The following is a 23728-nucleotide window of genomic DNA, read 5'->3' on the forward strand; positions in this document are numbered from 1 at the left end:
GGTATTGGCCTAAGTTAATTTTACTTACATTCAAGTTGTTGGCTTAACTTAGGGCAAATAAATGGTCTGGATGGTATTTTGAGCCAAAACAAATAAAGCATCAACAGCTTACAAAGAAAAATTCTAGGAAGGTGGGGCATCCTGGATGTTGTGTCAAAATTGTAAAAGAAAAGTGTGTAAGAATCTTTCTTACTATGTGTGAAGGAGTAAGAAAGATTCTTACTCATTTCATTGCTTGAGTCATTGGAGTCATTGCAATTGCCACCTTTGTTGAGCATATTTGTACTTAGCACTCTGTAGTCCATAAAACTTCTAGAAGTCAGGTTAGGAGCTAGTACTTTTGTACAGAGAAGCAGTTCTGGACTGGCGATTACTAGTGCAAAATTTGTTCTAATGCCAGTAAACTTGAAAAAAATCAGTAAACAGAAAACCCCAATTAAACAAACTCTTCAGCTTTGCAGTCACAGAAATAGCAAAACTTTCAGGACACTTACCTGCATTACTATGACTTTCATAGCAAATCAGATTTCCAGGGCTTCGTAGTATTTCATAATTCAGGGAGGGGAAAAAAATCACTGATTAACTTTAAAAAAAACCAAACAGCTATTGTTTTAGTTTTTCCAGGAGAAGTTATTATCTAGATTAAAAAAAATTAATTTAGTTAAAGGTAGATCTTTTTAAAATGAAGTACAACATAAAACTCAGTGATTATAACTTCTCTTTCTTTCTTCTTAACTAGGAACCTCCTGAGCTGTATACAAGAGATAGATTCTAGGTTGACTGCTGACGGAGACTACAATGCAGCATTTCCTCCTCAAGACAGTATTCAGTGCTGGACAGACAGACTGCAGCAGCTCTGCATGCAGTGTGTGATGGTTCTCGAGGAGCTGTCCTGGTTTATCCAGTGCTGCCCAAAAGAGGAGACAGCCACGTCCAGTGACAGTGAAAGGACCGATGTCAAACCCAACATTGCTCAGAGTTCAGTCCCTGAAATGGGAGATGTGCTTGCAGGAATACCTGACCTGGTTCCCTCAGATCTGAAACACTTGTCTCCAGTGACAGCTGAGCAGTTGCCTCCTGGGTGCAGGATGCGAAATAAGGATCAGTTGTGGCTGCAGACAGCTGCACAATTGACTGCAATGATAGCAAATGTGAAGGCCATGAAAGCAGAGGTGGACAGAGCAAGACAACAGTCCCGTGAGACCTCCTTCTATTCTTGGTGAGTTCTACACATGAACATCTCTTCTTTATGTTCCCATAGTATGTGTGAAGTAATTTTGAAAATTTTCACCTATGCATGAATTAAACAGTGAGTTCAGATGCTCTTCAAACATTTTTCTGTTCATTTTTTTTGCAAAATGCAGTGTCTGACTCTTTTAAGAAATGTATGTCTTCTCCCACTCCCTTGACAAGTATAAAAAATTTCTGTCTCAGCTTCCCACTTTGTCTTTTGTCTCTCAGGATTTTATCCCCATAGCTCCTTAGCTAATGAGGTGAATTTCAAATATAAATTAAATGAAGAAATTTTCATTTTAAAATACATTTGCAGCCTATTTAATAACAATCTTCCAATTTTCTCTCTGCTTCAAACACTGTGACTATAAGCTTTCTGTCACATCTTTTATTTAATAAATTCAGAATGGAGATATGCTGCCTCTCCTTTATCCATGACCAAGAAGAAGTTTCATCTTAAGTTGGACTGTTGGTTCTTCTTTCAGTATTGTGGTATTTCTGTTGCAGGAGAGACTTTGAAGTTTGCACATCAGCTGTGAGTTGTTTGCTGGAAGTCTCAGCTGAGTTACAAAGCTTAGAGTCCCTGTTTCTTCCAAATGGGGAAGACATGGAAGCTGCAAATCAGATGGCCCTAATCAAGAGCCTAAAGTATATACAAGAGGAAGTTAATAACACATCTTCACACTTCACAGCCTGGAGAACACAGCTCCTTGCTTCTGTGTCAAATTACACTGGTGAGGATAATTTTTCTCCTGATTTGTAATGTTGGTAAAGACACAAGAATTTATTAGCTTGGTTATTGCTGAAGGCGGCCCTGTGTTCCTTCTGATATTCAAAAACTTCTGAAATGAAAACTTGCAAAATTTAGTCCAGACTATTTGTGCAGTATAATTTTTTTTACCATTTCTGTTACTGATGGATCCTTCACCGTAGTTGTAGGTCAGGATTAGCAAGGAGATTTTGATAGAACTGTGTGGTAAAAGTTGCATGGTGCTGTCATTGTCCTTGCATAAAGAAAACATAGGAACCTGTAATCTGATGTTTACAAGCATGTAAAACTGCCTGTGTTATGGTTCAAAAGGAAATGAGCAGTCGGATGAAGAGTTTGTGGAGCAATTCTCAACAAAAGTGGAAACTGTTATCCGTGCTGTTCTGTATGCTGTTCAGTGTTTGGTAGAGAGAAAACAGGAAGGTGGGAAAGAGGAAGAGAATTCTTCAGAGGAAAATGGTAAGTTTGTCAATATACTTGAGTGGGGAGTAGAAGAGTTTAAACTATGCATACCTTAAAATTTCTTAGATAGTGTCAGTCAGCGGTACTAATACCCATGGAAATTGCTATTTTAATAGAAATTGTGTATTTAAACAGATAGGGTGGATATTTCTAGATTGATCGCTATAACATTTTTAGAATGTCTGACTTGATCTCCAATTTTTAATGTGTTTCAAACAAAGAGGATGCAGCCTTACTTGATGTGATTAAAGCTGGACATATAACTAAACTTTTGGATGAAGATCTGTCTGCTGATTTGGAGGCTTTACATGTGCAGAAGGCAATTTTAGGTGTTTCAGAACTCCTGGAAATCCTGAAATCTTACAGGGAAGACAGCACTTCATATAAACATAAGGTAAAATTTTTTTTCATTACTGTTTTGGCTTAGGGTCTTGAGAGATTTGGAGTTGTAACTACTTTGGTGGGTAAAAGTGCATTGCTTCTTCTTGCCCAGTGCCTTAGAACTAGAAGTATGTGAGAAACGGGGGACAAATAAAAGTGGTCTTCTGTAGTGCAAAAGCCAGATGTTCCTGTAGTAAGAAGACCAAGCTTTGGTGAAAAATCTAGCAAAAGCTCCAGAAATGTTAGAAATTGTACTTAAACTCACCTACTGATATTTCTGCTTTGAGCATCTGTTTTCAGTCACTGTCATGAGCCTCTCTGAGGTGCATGTCAGTAAGTACAAGTAATGACTGACAGCTGGTTTTTGTTTTAACTGTAGTTCTTCAACCAGTCCTGCTATTTGCTGATACGTCTAAAGCCCATGCTCTGCAAATATTCAGACCTCATCCTGTTCTACCTCACCATTTCACTAGCATCTCACAGGAGTACTGGAAAACTGCTTTCTGTTCTAACCAGCATTTTTACAGAGCTTGCTCTGAAGGTAAGTTATTAGAGATAACAGTGGCTTTATGGCAAGCATAGTTAATGTGTAAAAGTCTTGAGTAGAAAGTAAGCTGAAAAATGTACTTGCTACTGAAGAAGATTTTAAGTTTCTGTTCTCCTTTGCAGGGATTTTGTCTGCCAAAAGAGTTACTTGAAGATGAAGCAGGAGAGGGAGCAACAGAGTTCCATGACTATGAGGATGGTGGTATTGGAGAAGGGGAAGGCAAGAAGGATGTGAGCGACAAAATAGAAAGTGAAGATCAGGCAAGTGTTTGGGATTGATCTTGTTTAATTGAAGTGAAACTGAAAAAGCTCTTTGAGATCCCTTATGTGGATGTCTTAGGTGGAAAGAAACACAAAGTTATCTTCAGTCTCCTGTTTGTGTTGGCTTTTATCTTTATCAGCTTATAAATCTTGTTGTAATCCTTTTAATATCACAATATGTTTGTGTGTGTTTTAATATGCTTATGAAACTTTTAATATATAGGCAAGATCCCTTGTAATTTTGAGCTTTACCAATGATTTAGATAGAAGACAGTTTTCGAAAAGGGGAAGAGAAGGAGAAAGAGGATCAAGATTCTAAACCAGACATTGAAGGAGAAGACAATGCAATTGAAATGTCTGAAGACTTTGAAGGAAAGATGCATGATGGAGAATTGGAGAAAAAAGGTTTGATTCTTCCACTATGGCTAACTTATAAGAAAAGTTATAGATCAGTCCAGTAATGGTTGATGCTTTCCTGTAACATGTGCATGTGTGTCTTTTTCAGCATATATCAATTAACTGAATGGGGTGATAAAATTAAGGTTCAAAGTATGATTGCTTATTTGCTTCTAAAGTTAATAAAAACATGCACTTTCTCTCCTGTACTGAAACACATTCTGAACTGTACACAGAAGATGAGGAAAATTCAGATGAAGAAGAGGAACTGGATAAGCAGATGGGCAATCTTGATAATGCTGAAACTGATGATAAACTAGATGAAAGGCTCTGGGGGGATGATGAAGATGATGATGATGAAGATGATGCTGGTAGTAAAACAGAAGAAACTGGACCAGGAATGGATGAGGTAATAAGGAACGGGATGGGAGAAAAAAGTACCAAAGGAATTGAACTCTGCTAACTTAATGTGACCTAGAATGGGAATTGCCTCTCTTAGCTCTTTGCCTTAGAAGGGGATAATTTCAGGGAATAAGTTCTGTTGAGTGTTGTCCTTTTTTTATTAGGAGATGATGTCACTGAGACTTTGAAAAGTGGGTAAAGTAATTCAGTTTCTTTTGGATTTATTAATAGGAGGATTCAGAGCTTGTTGCAAAAGATGACAATCTGGGGACAGGAAACAAAGATAATAAAAAACAGCCTCCCAAGAATGACGAAAAAGAGCAACAGGAAGAGGACAGTGGAAATAAAGAGAAAATCCATGAACAAATTGATGAGGTAAAAATTATTTTGACTACATATAATATTTTGCTATTAAACCACACTCAGTTGCTCATACCATGTGTTTCTGAGAATTTGAACTGCTTTTTATAATAGTGAAGCGCCCTGGAAAAAAGTTCATTTCAGAATTAAAAGTAAACCATACTGTATGCATTATAATACACATTAATTTTCTGATTCGTATTCAAGAAAGAATTTTTTTTTTTTTTTGCCAAACCTTGAACTTGCAATAGCTGCCAAAACAGGCTTTACATTGAATTGATGTTTTGGTGGACAAAGCTTCAAAACTCTTAATTCTGTTGTGTAGCAACAGAAACACCTTAGTATGCAAGATACATACACCTTAGTATGTTGTGTAGCAACAGAAACACCTTAGCATCTCCAAGAGTACATATTCTGTTTAGAATGTTTCAGCTAGGAAAATTGGCCTTTGAACACAAAACATGCTGGTTGTAAGTACCACCAATTTATGTAAATGCATTTGGTGAATGCATGATTATGTGTACCACTGGAAATCCACTTTTAACTGATCAAAATGTAATATTGTATCCAGTATTTCTTTCTTGTAGAGAATACAGTAGTATCTTGTTTCCTGTCTTTGCCTATCCTCCCACTTAGTCCATACCTGTTATTTTTTTCCCCCATTCTTTTGCTGACAGCGTGAGTATGATGAGAATGAAGTAGATCCTTATCATGGCCAGCAAGAAAAGGAGCCTGAAGTTGAACCTTTGGACCTTCCTGATAATTTGAATCTGGAGAGTAATGAGAAGAGTGATGATGAGGAGGATGAAGGTACAGCTGAAAATCTCTACAGATTCCTAGATGAAAGCCACATGGAAGCTGGGGGGACAATCGGATCATAAACCATTTTTGTCTGTAGAAAGGAGAGAGATGGTGGTGGATTCAGTATAACCACCAAGAAGCTGCAAATTCATTTGTGCATCCAAATACCAACATACCAAATGCAGGCCAGACAAGAAGTCAGCATGACAACACTTGCCTTTACTTCCCTTTCATGCACACTGTGGAGAATGCTTTCTCATGTTACCCAAGTGGTAAAGCCTGACTTAGGCTGGAATCTCCTTGTTTAATTGTCCAGTTGGTTTTGTAGTTTCGTTATATTTCTGTTATGCCTTCAAGTATTTGTACTCCTAAAAGTCAATTTGCTCTCAGGAATATTAGGTTAAAGGAAATTACTGGGAATTCATTCTGTTGTACTGCTAGCTAGAAATCATCTGTGACTTAAAGGAATTACGTGGCTATAGAAAATTCAGATTCTCTGTATAGAACTGAGAAATTGATGGGTTTTTGATAGATTGGGCAGTTTTATTCCATATACCTGTAATATTCACTGTGTCTGTACTTCACTGAAAGTTTTATATACCCTTCTGATTTTTTTTTTTTAAAAATCCAGAAAAACAACATCCACTGCCTTCCCTTCATCTGCTAGGCTGGTGACCTCGTCACAGAAGGGGTATCCAGTGAAACAGGCCTTTCCCTTTGTTAAGCCATCCTGACTGTGTCTTTTAATTGTATTTGTCTTTAAGTGCCTTTCAATAACACACAGTTCTCAATGTTTTTTAGAATGTTAAAATAATTTGATGTTATTTCAGGAAGAGGAGGACAAAGATAATTCAGAGATGGATGAAGAGATCCCTGAGGCTGAAGAAAGAAAGGAGCATGAAACACAAGGGCAGACTGGGCAAGAAAATCTGCAGAGTGACAGTGCTGTTGAGCTGGCTGGAGAGGCTTCAGAAAGAGACCAGTCTAAAGAGGTAAATTATGTGGAAGTGTGAGAGTTATAAATGCTAAATTTCTGAATATGTTTTCAAGTTGAAATCGGAATTGCTGCCATAGTTTTTAAGAACGGTCTATAAGACCTTAGTTTATACCAGTAATAAATTCACTGAAAAAAACCTTAAAGACTATGTAGACACCCTGTATTTTCACTGCTATAAAGGTAAGTTTAGGGTAATTTTTGGACTGTAGAAGTCTGCTCTCCATAAGAATTATACTTCCAGTTGTGAGCCATTGGTCATTCAGAACAGAATGTAGGAATGCATTGCAGTTTAACATCTGGAGTTTGTTTACAGTAGTTTCTATTTTGGTTGCACTAGAAATTTATTTTTTTTTTCTTTCAGGAAAGTGGAACTGGAGCTTCAAGTGCAAATCAGTCAGAAGGCCACGAATCCACACGCATGGCCCGGATGGCTTCTCAGAAACAAAGCATAAAAAATACACAGGTTCATTTATTCTTTTCAATTTTTGTTTAAATGTCTTAATATTAACCAGCAAATAGGCAGGACTCAGTTTCTCCTTGTCAGAGCACAGTTCTCATTAGTTGTGGGTTACACCTCTCTTGAAGTTCATGTTGGTAATTTGGTCCTTTTCAGAGTTTCAAGAGGAAACCTGGCCAGGCAGACAACGAGCGCTCGATGGGAGATCACAATGAGCGCGTCCACAAGCGCCTGAGAACCATGGAATCCAGCAGTGAAACAAAGCAGGATGCAACGCAGCCTAAACAAAACGTGGAGGAGGCTGATGCATTTGAACATATTAAACAAGGCTCTGAACACTATGATGCACAGACATATGGTACAGTGGTATTTCCGGGGGTAAAGAGTTGCCATTGCAGAATCAAATCCTGAAACAGCAAATCCTGGTATTTGCTGTAGTTTTCCCTGTTTGCTTTTTAAAGTTATGTTTAACAATCATTGCTTTGGTTAAAGGTGCCCCACACCATTTCACTACAATAAATGCTACTCTTTGGCAGTCAGACTCAAATTAACAATAACACTTCTGAAAATAACTGATTTTGACTTTTAAAAAATGGATTTTATCTTAATATTTTTACAATCTATTCTCTTCAAATCGTACTTCAGCTAATAAAGGCAGTAGCTTACTGACATGACACGGCAGAGTGAAAGATAAATCAGGGGTTTGAGCCTCAGATCTCTTGTAAGTTCACTGAAAGTGATACACAATTGCCCCAGAATGCCACTTTTTTTTTTTTTTTAACTTGACTACTTCTTCCACTTTGCTCTTCACAAGTATTGTCTTTGTGCAGATGTAGCTAGCAAGGAGCAAGAGAAGCCTATTATGCCTCCTGAAGAAAAGGAAGAAGGAGACTTCGAAGATGCAGCAATGGAAACAGAAATGCAGGATGAGGATCTCAAAGCAGTAGACACTGAAGAGCTGAAGCCAGAAAAAAAGAAGTCTACTGCCACTAAACCTTCTGGTATATTAACTTGTAAAGCATTCTAAATGCATGCTGATATGGATCTTTAGATGTATCTGTAGGTACTTAGATTTGCATGTAGTGGATGTGTTTCATAAGGCTAAATGCCTGCTCTAAATTGATTCCTCTGCAGCAGTACTCTTACTTCTGCCCAGTAACCAGCATTAGCCTTTGCTAAACTGATTTAGTGACAGAGGGGTTTGCTGCTTTCTTTCAAGTTAATGGTCTCTAATCTTTATCCACCACTTTGAAGAAATAAAAAGCAAACAATTCCCTGCTGTTCAACACAGTGCCAATTCACTTAATTAATTGGCATTTAACAAGGCATTCCAGTGTCACCACCATCAGCACCACATAACTTGACTGCTTTATGCTTAACTTCTGGGGGGAAAAAACAAACAAACAAAAAAAAAACCCAAAAAAACCCAGCAAGAAGTAGAGGAGCTGGTCTAAACAACATCTCATGAGGTAGCACCAAACTCTCACTACCTTCTTTCTGAAGTGGGAACAAAACTGAGCAGCTAACAGAATTAGTTGGTAGACAAGATAGGTCTGACATGTCAGCCACACATCCCCCCCACCTCCTTCCAAAGAAAAAATAAACTAGGTAGAAGGATCTCTTGCCAATTGCAATAGAAATTGTAATTTTGATGAATCTAAGTAAATGACACCATAACTTGGAATTTTGAAATGTTTTCTTCTTGAACAGCACAAAGCATGGCTGGAGAGGAGAGACAAGTTTTACAAGCTTACATTCTTGCCTCCCACTCCCTTGAGCTTTAATCACTTAGATCTCTTGCTAGACTCTTTATTTATGGTACAGGTGTGCATGTAATCAGTCTACTTGTTTTTCCACATGATTCTCTAACTGTATGTTCTGAAAAACTAGTCTTTGAAAGATGTCCTACAATGTTACTCTTTTTCTCCTTTAGAATAACTCTTAAGAAATTAGTTGTTAAATAGCATAGTAGAGTAGAAACAGTAATAAAACAAACTCTCTAGTCCATTCCTTTATTTGTAAATTGAATTTTGATTTCTAGAAAACTGTCCTGTTAAAAAATCAGAGTAAAAGATAAGCAAAGATTGTCATTTTTTCATGATGATTTTCTGACTTCTCATGACTTTATACCTCCTATCATTCTGTTATGGATGCTATGAGAGTCAGTAAATGTACTTCACCAGTCGAACTGTCAGGTGTTAAATATCTGTTAACTATTACTTTGTTTGGCAAGAAGTTTACAAGACAGAAAAACAATTTGACTAGGAAATGCATGGTTTTCTGTTCCAGTGAGCTGCAAGATATGTTCATCCCATTCCTAGAATTAAATGTCTTAAAATTTGGCACTTCTTTTAAAAGAAAATGTCTGCTGCAGTACAAAGCAAATGAGGTGCTCTGTGAAAGAGTCAAGATACATATTGCCTCTTGTATTATGTGTGACCCATGAAGTCAGTAATTAGTTTTGTGGTTGCAGGACCAGGTGACGTGGAGCCAGAGCTCCAGACTTTTGACTCGGAGGATGTCAATGACTCTGCACCAGAAAAACTACTACAGGTGGCTGAAGAGAAGCCAGAGAGAAGCAGGGACTCGACCATACACACAGCCCACCAGTTTCTGATGGACATTCCCCAGGTAGGATACCCAGTTTGTTTTCTTTCAGCTACAGCAGGAGAAAGAGATGGGGGTTTACTTGACCTGTGTTCAGAATTACTTTTTTCCAGCCAATTTAGTCATTATACATTAATATGGTACTTCTTTATAACAGCTGATTTTACGTATTGTAGAACCTTTTTGAGCTTTTATTAATGTCTCAATTAAAAAAAAATACATGGCCTAGAAATCGTAGAGTTTCCTGTAACACGGTTTTCCAGTGCAAACATCTGTGCAAAAGCACATTTTATAAAGACCTATGGCACAGAAGCAGTTGGTGGTGGATAATCAGTTCATAAATAAAAATATTTTCAGTGTCTTCATTCTTACAGTATTGTGTCCTAAGTACATACTTGCAGGGTGCTTTTTTACTGTTTCTATGCATAACACAGAAAGGATTGTGTGCCAGCTGCACTGGGTATTTCTATCTTAATGCCAAGTGTTGCAGTTTTTTGGAAAAAGGCTGCTGAATGCAAGTGTTCTCCTGTTGTCAGAATAGTTGTGGCTTTGAGCTTTGTAGGTTTTTTCCAACTGGCCCACAAAATGTGGAACAGGAGAGGGAGCTCTTGCAGCACCATTTAAAGGGGAAGGGAGAGAGGCAGTTGGGGGGAAAGTGCAGCTTCTCACCTTTCAGCAGAAGGAAGAAGAGAGAAATCCCCTCCATGTCTGTTCTTTCTCCCTTCCTTAAATATGCAGCAGGTGACCAGTGGGACAGCTGCTGCTTCTTGAGGAATGAGAAGTTACTGGGACTATTGACTCTGGAGTCATGGGCTTATTTTCCTTAGTCTGTAAGCCTGCAGGTTATGCAAAGCATGTTTGGCCAAACTGGGGGTTTGTAAGTCAGGGACAGAGGCTATCACTGAAAGCACAGTGAGAGTAAAAGTGTTACAAACCTTGGGTGTCCTTTAACAGAATGGCTTATCAAATATTTGGTGCCAGGTGATGAGGATGATGTCATTCAATCTTCAAGTGGTTGGAATGAAGCTTGTATAAAAATATAACTAATTGAAGTATACTATGTTTTCAAGGATACTAGTTAGGTGTAGAGTTCAGTAGTTTGGTCTCCATTATACTGTCAATAAATATGGTGTTTGTCAAGATCATTTCACTGATTTATATTGAAATTCTATATGTTATTGTATTCATTGTCATTATCACAGATGTTCCTAGCTTTGTTTCTATATTGATTAAATCACATATGGAGATATTTGTGGGGAAGTATTTATCCTTCATGTACATAGAAGCTATTAAAAACATGGAGATTTAGAATCTTCTTTTAGGTATTCGGGTATTTTTTTGTTTATAAGAATGCAATGCATTTTATTTTCTTTATTGTTTGCTATACTTTGGGGATCACCAGATGTGTAAAATGATTTTTCTGTCTCATAAAATTCATAACTCCACTTCTAGCACATCATTAGAGATCCTGAAGAGCTAAGAAAGGAACTTGAAAGGCAATTGGAAGCTTGGCAGACACAACAGCCTGGAACTCCAGAGGAGGTTCGTGACCTCATTTGAATATAAAACTGTCATAAGAATCCTTCATTGCATAATGTCATCTTCTTTTACTGCTCAAACATTGAGGACTCCAAGTAGGCTGGAATTTTAAATTATCAAAATCACATGATATAGATACTATTTTGTTGTTACGTTTACCTTACTTTGAAAAATATACTACATTATTCTACTACATTATTATAAACATACTACTTTTAAGAAGCAGGATGCTGTTTCAGATCTTGTTTTGAACATAAATGCAGATTGTCATGTGAGGCACCCTCAGTTTTAGCTGGTTACTGCCTTCCCCTTTGTGCACTGAGGTTTGGTTTCTTTCTTCAGACAGGGCTCCCCATCTTGTTTTGTTTTTTCATAATTCACTTTAATTTCTTTGTGTCATGTAGGAGAAGGAAGCAGCACAGCTGTGGCAGAAGTATTTAGTACTGACAGCTCCTCTATCACAGCAGCTTTGTGAACAGCTGCGACTCATCCTGGAACCCACTCAGGCCGCCAAGCTGAAGTATGTTGGGTCTTTCTGAGGCTTCTGATTTCTTTAAACTTGTGGGTTTGGGGAGCTTTAACCTCTGTAAAATTGCAGCTTTATGTCATTTTTGCATTACAGTAATTACTCCTGTTTGCAAATGCCTTCAATTTCCTTGTACAGTAACATTAGGTTATTTTATTAAATGCAAACATGATACAGTAGTTGGCACCCGTCCTGAGGATATTGCCTCCTACTTTTTTTTTTCTCCTGTGCAACAGATGATTAATGAACTTCACCATTTGACGTTAAATCAAAGATTATGTTAAATGTCAAAATGTTTTACGTTGCTTATAACATTAAATGATTATTTTTTAAAGAAATATAGACTTGTTTCATACTGGTAGATTGTAAATTCAAGGTCTGCCTATCATTTTAGGTACCTAGATATAAACTTCTTTCAAAACCACTGAATATCCATATTACATCAAAAATGTGGAGGATATTTTTATCTATATTGAAATCTCAGTATTAAAACTAGTAATATTAGATTTGTTGTATTTTTTAAAAAAATATTTGGTGTATATGCTGCATAGGCCATGGATTTCCAGAATGAGATATTTGCTGATAGCCCCTGTCACTATGTCTCTTTCCTCAACTTTCAGAGGAGACTACAGGACTGGGAAGAGGCTGAACATGCGCAAAGTGATCCCCTACATTGCCAGCCAGTTCCGAAAGGACAAGATCTGGCTGCGAAGGACCAAGCCCAGTAAACGACAGTACCAGATTTGCCTGGCTATTGATGATTCCTCTAGTATGATTGACAATCACTCTAAGCAGGTAAAATAAAACTTTGGGAGGAGTATGGAGAAACCACCTGTCATTGATGTGTAGTTGCTGACTTGTTTCATACAGGGCTGGTGGCTGCTGGAAAGTCTGATAATTCCAGAGCACCTATTTTTCCAGTCCATGTGCCTGAACTCTTGTCACTTCATGCCTAAGAGAATTATTAACGTAAGATCAGTGACAACTAGCTGGAAGGATGAGCTCTTAAGTTTGTTAGAGGTGTACATATCCACAGTAAAACTACTTTTTGTGGCCTACAAAAGGCTGAAACTTCCTTATCTGGCAGTTCATTGGAGCACTAAATATCCACTCATCATAGCCCACTTGTGGGGTTTTTATTAATTAAAATGGTGTGTTTCCTTCTGAACAGTTACTTATTTATTTCATTAGCTTACCTCAAGTGGTGTCTCTAAATCAATCAGCTGAAGCCCTCAAGCAGAAATAGTGTATCTTTATTGCACTGACTGTCTTACCATATGATAGGCAATCTCTTCAGTTATCTTTCTGGATGATGAAAAATAATTTCAGTAAAATTCTTCATATTTAATACTGGGCTTTGAGTAAAACACTTACTGTAGTATTTTTGATGCAACTTTCTTCTTTAATAGCTTGCATATGAATCCCTGGCAGTTATTGGAAATGCTCTGACTCTTCTAGAAGTGGGACAAATTGCTGTGTGTAGGTGAGTTTATTTGAAATCCTGACTTTTCTTCAGTACTTCAGAGCAGAATGTAAATACCAGTTTCATTGTTGTAATTTTCTCTCTTTTTCTGAAGCTTTGGAGAGACTGTTCAGCTGCTGCACCCGTTCCACGAGCAGTTCAGTGACCAGTCAGGGACACGGATATTGCGTCTCTGCAAGTTTCAGCAGAAGAAAACAAAAATAGCCCAGGTACACAAGAATGCCTCTAGGGCAACTGGTTTACCAATTTTCTCCAGACAAGATATCAGCAGCTTCATGGTTTCATGATCACTTCGTAACACTAGTTTTTTGTATTTGAGAGTCTGATAGCAGTTTAGATAACAAAGAAATGAAATGGTCATAATTTTGTAACAGGAACAGTGTTTTCTCACATTTAGTTCTGATGTATACCTCTTTTGGGCATTCACTTTTCTCTGTTTTGAGTCTTAAAAAGTATTTTGGGTACATTTGATGTTCTTAATTTTAATGGGGATTATGAGACTAGATACTTCTGTTTCAAACTGAAGCCAAAGAAGTTCAACCTAGAAATATGATGTATATTTTCAATTATGCCATTAATCTCATTAGCAGTGCACTGTGTTGATGGCTTTGCTAGTATTGGGGAAAAAAATAATTCTGTTTGAAAGCTCTGAAGATTCTTTAGTTCAAAAGTACTTAATAAATTTAAAGCAGTAGTTAATACAGGAAAATGCTAAGAACTGTATCGGTGTTAGGTGGTCAGACTGTCTTAGCATTTAAAATAGAGAAAGGTGTTCTTTAGAAATGTTTTCAGTTTTAAGTTTATTATTTTTATTATGAGATAACTTGATTTTCTTATTTCCTCTGCAGTTTCTAGAATCATCAGCAAATATGTTTGCTGCAGCACAGCAGTTGTCTCAAAATATTAATCCGGGTGAGTTTTTTGTGTTACTGTGCTTGTTGCCATGGCTGCGGAATGCTCACTACTGAAGTAGGATCCTGCCAGGAAGACTCCTAGGACTGAAACATCACTTGCATTAGGGCTTTGGGTTGTGCTTTGTCAAAAGCAATGTTTGGTTGAAATTTAGCTCAAAACCCAGGCAACACCTATATTTGTCAAGAATTCACTAAAGTTTTGTGTAGTGCTTCTTAAAAAGGCACGCCTCACCCTTTACCTCCTGATTGCAGAGTGTGTTAAGGCACAGACAGTGCCAGCTTGGAGCACTGTCCAGCTTCCTAAGGACCCTGACTCTCTAGACACTTCTGCTCCTGCTTGTAAGCTTGAGTTCTCTAGGTATCCAGAAGCACACTGCTCTGAGGAGGGAATCTGCCTCCTACCTGCCTTTCACTGTCCTGCAACTTTAGGTTACAAGCTGCTTGAATTTCAAGGACTAGCTGGAAGAGCGCTTGCCTCATGTCTGCCCCATAGTTAGTCTAAAAGATTGCTCTGTGATAGTTAAAAGCTTGTCATTGTGGCAGCTGTATTTTTAATAAGTTCTTGTTGTTGAAATACTCCAAGAACTGGACAGTCTGGGATTTATAATCCACAGCTGCTTTGCCACAGGGTGGCCAGAGTGTCACAATATTCTGAGGGGGAGCAGCATCCAGTTCTGTTAAACTAGGTGGGGATGCAGCAGCAATCAGCTCCTTAGGATTAGGGAGCTGGCAAGAGAAAAGGCTGTGGATCCATCACCTCTTTCTGTAAAAGGACACAGCCTTGTCACATTTGGGGCCTGTCTGCAGAAGTGTGTTCTGCATCCCCCTGTAACAATCAGAGCTTGCATTCCTGACTGTAATTACTGTGCTTTTAAGTATAATTAAATACATAACTTAGAATGTACCTCTAGAGGGATGTATCTGAATCTAGGGGCAACTTGGGTCAAGTAACATGTCTCCAGAAATGGTTGGTGCTGAGGAATCCAGCATGGGTGCTATGTCTGATGTTTCAGGAGGTTTACTTCAGACTCATTGGACTGACTTGACAGAATTCTATTAGATTAAGAGTTAATTTCCTTAGGAATACTCCTTTTTCCATTATACCCACAGGCCAAACAGCACATTAGGGATTTTTGCCTTTTAAACGTTTTACTCTGAACTTACTGGAATTTTAAATGTTCTTTGTGCTCAGAAACAGCGCAGCTGCTTTTGATTGTATCTGATGGAAGAGGCCTTTTCTTGGAGGGCAAGGAACGGGTGACAGCAGCAGTTCAAGCAGCTCGCAGTGCCAATATCTTTGTTATTTTCGTAGTGTTGGACAACCCTAATTCCCGGGTAAGTGAACAAGGGAGAAGTATTCAACTGCAGTGAATGAGAAACCGATACAAATCTTTTTCTTGTCTTTTATAGTGCCATACAGCTGCCTTATCTTTTGTAGAGGTCAGAGATATTGAAACCAAGTGCAGTTTTCCATGTCTGTCAGATCTACCATTTCTTCCTGCTGTGCTTTTTATCTTTTGTATTTTAAAAAAAAAAATCTCAGCTTCCATGCCACAGAAAGGCTAAGAGCTCCCATCTTCAAATGGAATGCTTGTAGCTCTTGGCCACCAGGGAAGCAGCTGGCAGGTTGACAGATTTGGAGTTTGAGAGATGCTTTGTTCCATCTCAGCTCTGATTCAGCTTGATAATTTCTGACAGCAGTCCCCAATTGACATGACAGCTGGAGCCAGTATGAGATTAAACATCAGACAGAAGGGAGTATGTGAGAGTTATTTAGTGCCTCAGTTGGGAGAGCTGAGCCCTGCATCTGGTAATAGGGGAAGAAAACTTCAGCTATCCTTGGATGGGAAGCTGAAATACTTGGGTGTTTTTCAGGAAGGCTTTGTAGTGCAGTAAGTAAGCACACAAGCCTGACAAAGAATTATGTGGTAAAGACTAATTTTGTGGTTCATGTTTTCTTCCTGTATCTTTATTTTTGCATGCAAAACTCATCTGCTATATTTAGTGTTGAAACACTAACAGTTCTGCTGACAAACAGCTGAAAGGTTCTGATGAAACCTGGCTGTAGTATCAAGTGAAAATTCTGGGTGTCTTTCATAAGCTTTTTTTCCTGAGGAAAAAAGGGTGTTTTCTGTAACCTATATTAATTTCTGAGCTGCTACACTGAGCAACTAAGAAGTTACTTTACAAGAAGCACAGCTGGAGTTTAATCTGATTCTTGTCTTTGTAGTATTTGTTGAAATATATGAAGTTGCTAAAGAATCTTCTGTTAGAGCACTACACAAATATGAGTTGAACTCAGCACTAAAGAGCTTACAGACTCTCTTAGGAAGGCATCAGATTAATAAAGCTAAAGTGCCAACAGTAAACTCAACTCATAAAATGCTAAGAAAAGCCAGAATTTATTTACAGAATTTGGTATTCCAGAAGCTTAAGCTTAGTCCCTTCTAGCCTGTAATTCATGGATTAGTACACTTTTATCTAAAAGGGCAAAAGAATTTAACTGATTTATGTTCAGCTTCTGATCTGATTTACCATTGAACACTTAGAGCTTTTAATCTTAAAAGTATTTTATTAACTTGTAATCTAAGGGGGAGAATTATAAGTACTTAGAAAATAGGGTAAATTCTATCAGTGATCATAGAATATGTGTGTCCTTTAGTAGTAACATCAGCACTTTTTTTACAGGATTCTATTTTGGACATTAAAGTACCTATATTCAAAGCACCTGGAGAAATGCCGGAAATCAGGTCTTACATGGAAGAATTCCCATTCCCATTCTACATGATCCTTCGGGATGTGAACGCGCTCCCAGAAACTCTGAGCGATGCCCTCAGACAGTGGTTTGAGCTGGTGACTGCCTCCGACACTCTTTAGACCTTGTGGACAAGGTCAGGACCCGACTGCTGCTGCTGAACTGCTGAAATACAAGAAGCTGCATTTCATGGGACGGGTCACAAAGCTCTTCCTATCTGGGATTAATTATCCTGCGGGAGCTGCCCTGGGGCAGAGACTGTGTAAGAACAGAATGGTTTGGGCGCATCCTCCCACCTGGCTCACAGGACAATTATGCAATGGTGAGACTGCCTCCTGCTATTCCCACAAGAAACGTAAAACTCGTCTTAAATTCTCTTGTAATAATTTATTACCTTTTAAAAAAACTGTAATATTAACAGAGGTAATATTATTCCTGCTGCTCCCTCCCTGCCGTAAGTAAAACCAGTCTTGTTCCTGGGAAGGCTTTTCTGCATTAGAAGTTGAGATGTCTTGCAAATAAAGCCTTTTTAGCATCACTCGTGTGGAGGTGCCTCTGGGAAGGAAGGAGTGGGGAGCAGGGAGGCAGATGGTTTTAATCAACCAAAAAAAAAAAAAGTGCTTGAATACTTGAAACTATTCTGCGGTTTTAACACATCCTTTTTAATTATTGCTGACTTTTGCCTGACGATAGCAGCAGGGAGTTCTCTGAACCACGCCATGTGCTGACCCCTGCCTTTCCACTTTACACTGTGAAGTTTGCCCCTGTCCGAGGCAGGCGTTGGGGATGTTTCATAAATCCGGTGTCTCGGAGCACGGCCGTGATTTTTCATTGCGAAGGCTATGCATCTTGTATCGTCTGTACTAATAAAGAGAGGTACCACTCTTTGTAATTACGACGTCTGCGCCTGGAATCGATGAGAGCTGGGGCAGCCCGAGCGCCCGTCCCGCGGCCGTGAGGCGGCCCTGGCGCCGGCCATGGCGGCCTCGGCCCCGCCCGCGCGGGGCGGCCTCAGGCAGGTACGGGGCACGGGGGCTCGGGCGGGCTCTGCGAACGGTGGGGTTGTTTAATTGTCCCTCGGGGCAAAGGGCCGAGGGCGCGGCTCGCAGCAGTGTCCTGGGGCGGCGGGCAGACTTGCCTCTCTCCCTGCCAGTTCCTGAGGCGGCAGCAGGTCCTTCAGTTGTACCGCAAGATCCTGCGGGCCATCCGGGAGGTCCCTGCTGAGCAGGATCGCCGCTACTTAAAGGACTGGGCCAGGGAGGAATTCAAGAGAAATAAAGATGCCACAGAAGAGGTGAGGATTGGGAACCCGCTACTCTGAGGGCCTGTTCTCGGGCACGGTCGTTGCATGGCCTGTCCTGTGTCCTTTGTTTTGTAGGTGTCGCTTCCAGACTGGTGAAAGTCCCCTGTTACTATTAACTCATTTATGCAAAGAAATAATCCTGCATCTCTAAATATTGTCCCCCCTCTTGGCAGTAATAATGCTTCTCAAATTTCCAGAGAATAATCTGAAATTAAAAACCTGAACAACAAATACTCTGCGTACTCGAACCACAGATCAAGAAAACTGTATATATTTGTTAACTAACATAAACTTAGTAATGGTTAAGCTTTTTATAGCTTTTTTTTTTTTTATTTAATTTCAACTATGTTCAAGCAGAATACAATCAAATGGGATGGTTAAGGATGTGAAGCAAATGTGAAATGCAGAAACCTTCACATTTCTTGTATATCTGCTGTCCTCTGCTTCCTAGTTCATTCCCTGTTCCAGGCAGCGCCCCAGGAATTGGTGGCTGAATTGTGCAGACAAAGCCTTAGAGCCCTTAGATAATGTTGAGAGAAACCTGCACCTGCTGTGTAAAACCCATCTCCATAATGCTCGGGTGCCAGTCTCTTTACTGGTTTGCAAAGGCACAAAGAAAACATTATTAGGGGTTTGAGTACTCTTAAAAACTGAGTTTTAAAGCAATGCCATAACCAAGTACATTGTTAAGGAACTGGAGAAAATAAATCCTTTTATTTGCCTCGTTTTTAAGTGTCTCAGAGACAGCAGTGCTATGTCACATAAAGAAGTAAATGACTAGTGCCAGTAAGAGCTGTATGTTATTGAACATATTTTAATGCATTGAAAGTCTGCATGCTTGTGCAAAACCTGTGCTGTGTACGGATGCACAGTTCACTAGATTCCATTCTGTCTTACAGGATGCAATCAGGATGATGATTACTCAAGGCAACATGCAACTTCAGGAACTTCAGAGAACACTTAAGCTGGCAAAATCCTGATCTTCATTTTGTTGACAGTTTGATTTTTATCTATTGCAAATAGGCAGAATATTTTTTCTATAATGTGGTTACAATGGCAGCCTTTGCTGGCAACCTGGAAATGTTTGAAGGAGGAATCTATCACAGTGGGGTTTTGTTTTTTCCCCTTCCCCATCTATTTCTCAGTTTTGCTACCCTAAGAAGTGGAAATCACTTGGACACAAAGGACATTAAAGAACTGCATGGATGATGTAGCATGAGCTGCAGGAAAAGCAGAAAGCTGCAAAAATTACAGTTAAACAGATGTGTTTATGCCAGTGCAATGGAAAATAAACATATGCCAGATTATTTTGTCTGCTTTTTACTGTGGTAGCTGTAATTGGTAATATTCACAGTGACAGCTGTTCACGTACCGTACCAAAGATTTTCACCAAAATTTGTGATTGAAAAAAGAATTTGGGATAAATTGGCCCAGAACAAACAAACATTAAAAAAATGTTTTGTGTGTAGATGTTGATTTTCAGTAGTAGCTGAATAAAACTTAAAAGGGGAGGTCTTTATTCATGAAAATGGGAGATTTTGGCCCCAGAGATGTTGTGCCTTCAAACTAGTATTTAAGAGTCAATATATAAAGAAGAATTACAGGTAGAAAATACTAACTGCAAAAGTTGTGGTTTGGTTATTCAAATGTTACACTGCTTCACTTCTAGTTGTTAGCTGGTAGCTGTTCTCACTTTCCTTGAGTATTTTTAAATTATATAGAATTTTTTTCTATATAATTTAAAAATTATATAGAAATATATATATTTCTATATAATTGTTCTATGTAATTTAAATTATATAGAAAATATTTTTCTATACAATTTTTTCTATATAATTTATATATAGAAATATTTTTTTCTATATAATTTAAAAATGCCTGGATGAGCTGGGGATTTTCTCCACATAACTAGACAGGCAGCAGTAGATCAGTGCTTGACTATTTTAATTTGTGATTCCAAGACAAGCAGGATCTTTTTCCTCACTGACTCTGCTACTGTAGTTCCCTTGGGGGAGAGCACCCCTGTTTCAAGGTGGTTTTCTGCAGAGTTGCTGAGCTGCAGAAACTGGCAGCAAATCTGGTAAATGGGTATCACCACTGGCACCAGGGAAGGGACAGGACAGAATTCCAGGCTACAGGAGGAATGACCCCAGTTGAGAGCCGGAGCTGTGGTTCAGATCTGTATAAAGCCTCTGAGCTTCAATCAGTCAGAGAAAAATATGTATCTAAAAATGCTTCATTAAAAATTGACATTTTATTAACATTTTCTGGTAGAATAGACTGCCAGAACATTTTTGTGTTGGGGATTTACTTTTCATGTTAAGAGAAAGTGTTGCTTACAGAGGTATTTTGACTGAGCAGCCATAACCAGTGTTGGCTGTTACCACAGCAGGCTTCCATTCCCCTTCAGCCAGTGCTTGGATTTCTGTTCCTTAATCAGGAGGCTTTACCCTCTTGCCTCACCAAGCCTTTCCTTTCGAGCCTGGAGCCTGCATTACCCCTGTGCCTTACCCCTGTGCCTCCCAGTTTGTACATTCCAGGTTGTGGGCATGTAATCCAGAGCCAGGACTGACAGCAGGGCCCTGGACAGATGCTGATCCCCTGAGTGCTGCTGCCCTTCATCTCCACTGCTCTGTGGGCTTGCCAAGTATAAAATTGCCAGCCTGGACTGGACTGCCTTGGACTTAAAGAGTCCAAGTACAGCCTGTGAGGGTAAGTAAATTTACCTGGAGAGAGCTAGGTAGATCACACCTGTTTATAAAGTCCTTCACAGTTTTGTAGAAGGGAGGAGTATAGAAAGGAATTAGCAGCAAATGCTTCTCTTTCTTTTACCATACACTCATTGGCTTCAGAGAACCTCTAAAATCAGTAACCTGCAGCCTGGTTACTGCCTTAGATTACTTGGTAATTACTTGGATTTACTTAAATTGCTTGGACTTATGACTGTGGTCTGTATGGGAAGTAGAGCTAAGGCCACAGCCTCTCCCTAGAGCTTGGGCAAGCTCAGGAGCGTGTGTGTGATCTGTGCACAACTCACCCCGTGCCTGTAACTTCTGGAAGGGACACCTGCCCCAGCCAACAGCCAGCCCTCAGTCCCTGCCCTCCCTCTGCACTTCTGTGTTTCATAACCAGAAACAAAAAGCTTACAAGTTGAAGTCCAATCTTCTGCTCCCCTTTAAGAGTCAAGTGAGGGGACTGTGTCAGGTTTCTGTGGCTAGAAAATGTTACACCACACATTTCTGAGCAACACTTACTTTTAATTGCTTGGCAAAACATGAACTTCATCCAGGTGATACAAAACTTCAATAGCATGCTTCTGCATTCCTACTGTAGCTTAAACAAAACTGTAAACTGTAATCCCAAAGTATCTATATTAGACTACAGAAGTCAGAGCAAGAAAACTACTATTTCCATAGCCACAGATAGACTTCTCTTGTGATAGTGCATTAATAGGAACTTTAAAAATATTGTTATATGATTTTTTTTGCTTTATACATCTGCTAAAAGACAAAAGCTTAATAACTAATTAGTGAATGGCATACTTCAACACTGTAAAGTATTTTGTATTGATTTTAGAGCTCCTTAGTACTGAAAAAAAAGTATTTTTCTCCTGGGCATAACAGTACCTTCCTGTGTTGAAACTGATTTTGAACAGTTGTTCTATCATGATCTGGTAAGTAAACTTAATTTCTAGCAGAATCTGATGAAGCCTTCTCAGATGTGTAAGGAGGCAACCCTAAAGGGATGCAGATGCAATAGTTACAAGTGCACTGAGATTACTTGGAGTCTGTCAACATGGACAACACTGCTCAATGCAAGTTCTGATTTTATAACAAAACACAGTGATAAAACTTCTAAAATGCTGAGTGCTGTTTTGTGGGACCGTATGTCCTAAAACCTGTAGACTCATCAGGGCCTGGTCTCCTTTTTAGAGACAGAAGGGAAAAAACAGAGGAGGAATCATTCAGAGGAAAAAAGGTAGACAGTCTGGGCAAAGTGCCTGGAAAAAAATTCTGACTGCAAAAAATAAAATTTGAATACAGGAAGCCAAGTTTTCACTTCCTTAGATAAAGGAGTTTTTCAAGCTTCTTCAATAGTAGGCAATTTAGCCATTTCCTGCTTGAAGGAAAAAAATTTATATAAACATTCAGCCTAAAAAACAGACCAAGTAAAATACTTGTCATCCATGCCCTAAACAAAAGTTCTCAGTCAGATTACTGGAGTAGAGCCCCAACAATAGTGTAATCACAAGGAGCTCTGCAAGCAGAACACCATTAAAGAAAGGACAAATTCAATTTAGCACTAGTTTTAATAATGGAAAACCCAGAGAAAAGCAAAGTGGTAGCTGAAGCTTCTGTTCCTAAGGGATGATTCACCTTAGCATCTCCCTCCACGGCTGCCTGCCCTCTCCCAGCTGGAAGCCTGCATCTGTCAGCTCCTTGGGCTTGTACCTGGAGTGGCTTCTGTAGCTTCTCTCCACTAACAAGAGAGAGGCCCTGGGAGTATCTAAAATAGGATCAATAGCCCTTCATCACAGTAGTTCTGTCAAAAACCTTCAAACATCCTGCATTTATTTCAGTACTGGTAACACAACAGGTTTACATGTGGCATACAGTACAACCCTCTAGTCTGTGTCCTGTGTGGAAGTAAGGGAATTCCCTTTTCAGAAAGCAGTTTTGGTTACTAATGCAGTTTGGTTTCAAGCAGCATCTGGAAACTTGAGAGTGCAATATTGACAGACTCTTGGAAATAACAAAGGATCTAATCTGCAGCATCTCTTTGTTATCAATATAGTTTGCATATGAACTCTCCTCAGTTATGGAGTTTCCAAGTTATTTCTACTCCTGAAATAGAGTGTTGTGTTTGGATGAAACAGGCACTACAAATATCTATCAATATTCCAAATTCCCATACAGCAGGCTCCAACATGAGTCCTGTTGTTTGATTAGCTGCCTGGCAGGTGCTAGCTCTCTTTCTGCACCTTAGTCCTTAATTTGCTCAGCTCCTCCTCTAAGCATTTGATGTGCTCCTTGAGCGCAGCTTTGTCCTGCTGCGCCCTCTGGTTCGCTTGGCACCGGGCTTCTTCTATCTTCCGCTCGTACCACTTCTCCATCTGCGTGGAAACGGCCTCGAAGAAGTACTGGGTTATCTCCAGGGCCTGGGAGGTGTCTCTGAGTGGAGGCGCAGGCGGGGCCGAGGGCTGCTGCTCCTGGCCCTGCTGTGCCCCGGCGTGGTGCAGAGCTTTGTGCCTCGACTGCCCACTTTTGCTGGACTTTTTCGTCTGAGTTCCTTTGTCAATGAAGTAGCTGCTCTGTGGTTCAGTCTTTGCAGGTTCAGTCACTGGCTGCAAAGCAGCTTGAACTTTAACGTGTCTTAATTTGGAGCCCGAAAGCTCGGAGGAGGGCAGCTCCTGCTGGAACCTGTGGAATGTGCTGGCACTCACAGCTTTGTCCTTTGGCCTGACATCTTGAGCAGGGGCAGAAGAAGAAACTGGTCCACCAGCCACTACCTGTTGCTCTGTACCTACAGAACAAAT

General features: G+C 39.5%; 3 protein-coding genes across 10 annotated transcripts in view; 2 read left to right on the plus strand and 1 right to left on the minus strand.

Annotated features, from left to right (window-relative positions):
• The window catches only part of MDN1 (midasin AAA ATPase 1), a 92827-nt gene extending 75043 nt beyond the window's left edge, over positions 1-17784 (plus strand). The window contains exons 79-102 of the mRNA XM_039727789.1: positions 740-1219; positions 1741-1967; positions 2315-2461; positions 2686-2858; positions 3225-3386; positions 3515-3652; positions 3916-4057; positions 4285-4457; positions 4682-4825; positions 5488-5620; positions 5709-5734; positions 6442-6603; positions 6970-7071; positions 7222-7423; positions 7896-8066; positions 9539-9696; positions 11125-11214; positions 11616-11731; positions 12358-12532; positions 13147-13220; positions 13315-13429; positions 14069-14132; positions 15327-15469; positions 16823-17784. Coding sequence (XP_039583723.1) covers positions 740-1219; positions 1741-1967; positions 2315-2461; positions 2686-2858; positions 3225-3386; positions 3515-3652; positions 3916-4057; positions 4285-4457; positions 4682-4825; positions 5488-5620; positions 5709-5734; positions 6442-6603; positions 6970-7071; positions 7222-7423; positions 7896-8066; positions 9539-9696; positions 11125-11214; positions 11616-11731; positions 12358-12532; positions 13147-13220; positions 13315-13429; positions 14069-14132; positions 15327-15469; positions 16823-17011 — 3706 coding nt within the window. The 3' untranslated portion in view covers positions 17012-17784. The remainder of the gene's footprint in view (positions 1-739; positions 1220-1740; positions 1968-2314; positions 2462-2685; positions 2859-3224; positions 3387-3514; positions 3653-3915; positions 4058-4284; positions 4458-4681; positions 4826-5487; positions 5621-5708; positions 5735-6441; positions 6604-6969; positions 7072-7221; positions 7424-7895; positions 8067-9538; positions 9697-11124; positions 11215-11615; positions 11732-12357; positions 12533-13146; positions 13221-13314; positions 13430-14068; positions 14133-15326; positions 15470-16822) is intronic.
• A 67-nt stretch (positions 17785-17851) lies between these two features.
• On the plus strand, positions 17852-19512 carry LYRM2 (LYR motif containing 2). The gene is made up of 3 exons (XM_039726166.1): positions 17852-17908; positions 18043-18183; positions 19092-19512. The coding sequence occupies exons 1-3, from the start codon at positions 17867-17869 to the stop codon at positions 19170-19172; spliced, it is 264 nt and encodes an 87-aa protein (XP_039582100.1). The 5' UTR covers positions 17852-17866; the 3' UTR covers positions 19173-19512.
• Positions 19317-23728, minus strand: part of ANKRD6 (ankyrin repeat domain 6) — a 91946-nt gene continuing 87534 nt past the window's right edge. For all 8 annotated transcript variants that reach the window (XM_039726139.1, XM_039726111.1, XM_039726147.1 and 5 more), the window contains one exon: positions 19317-23715. In XM_039726139.1, the coding sequence (XP_039582073.1) occupies positions 23156-23715 (560 nt within the window). In that variant the 3' untranslated portion in view covers positions 19317-23155. The remainder of the gene's footprint in view (positions 23716-23728) is intronic.

The sequence above is a fragment of the Passer montanus genome, unplaced genomic scaffold (genome assembly GCF_014805655.1).
Source record: "Passer montanus isolate IOZ18808 unplaced genomic scaffold, ASM1480565v1 scaffold11, whole genome shotgun sequence".
NCBI lineage: Eukaryota > Metazoa > Chordata > Aves > Passeriformes > Passeridae > Passer > Passer montanus.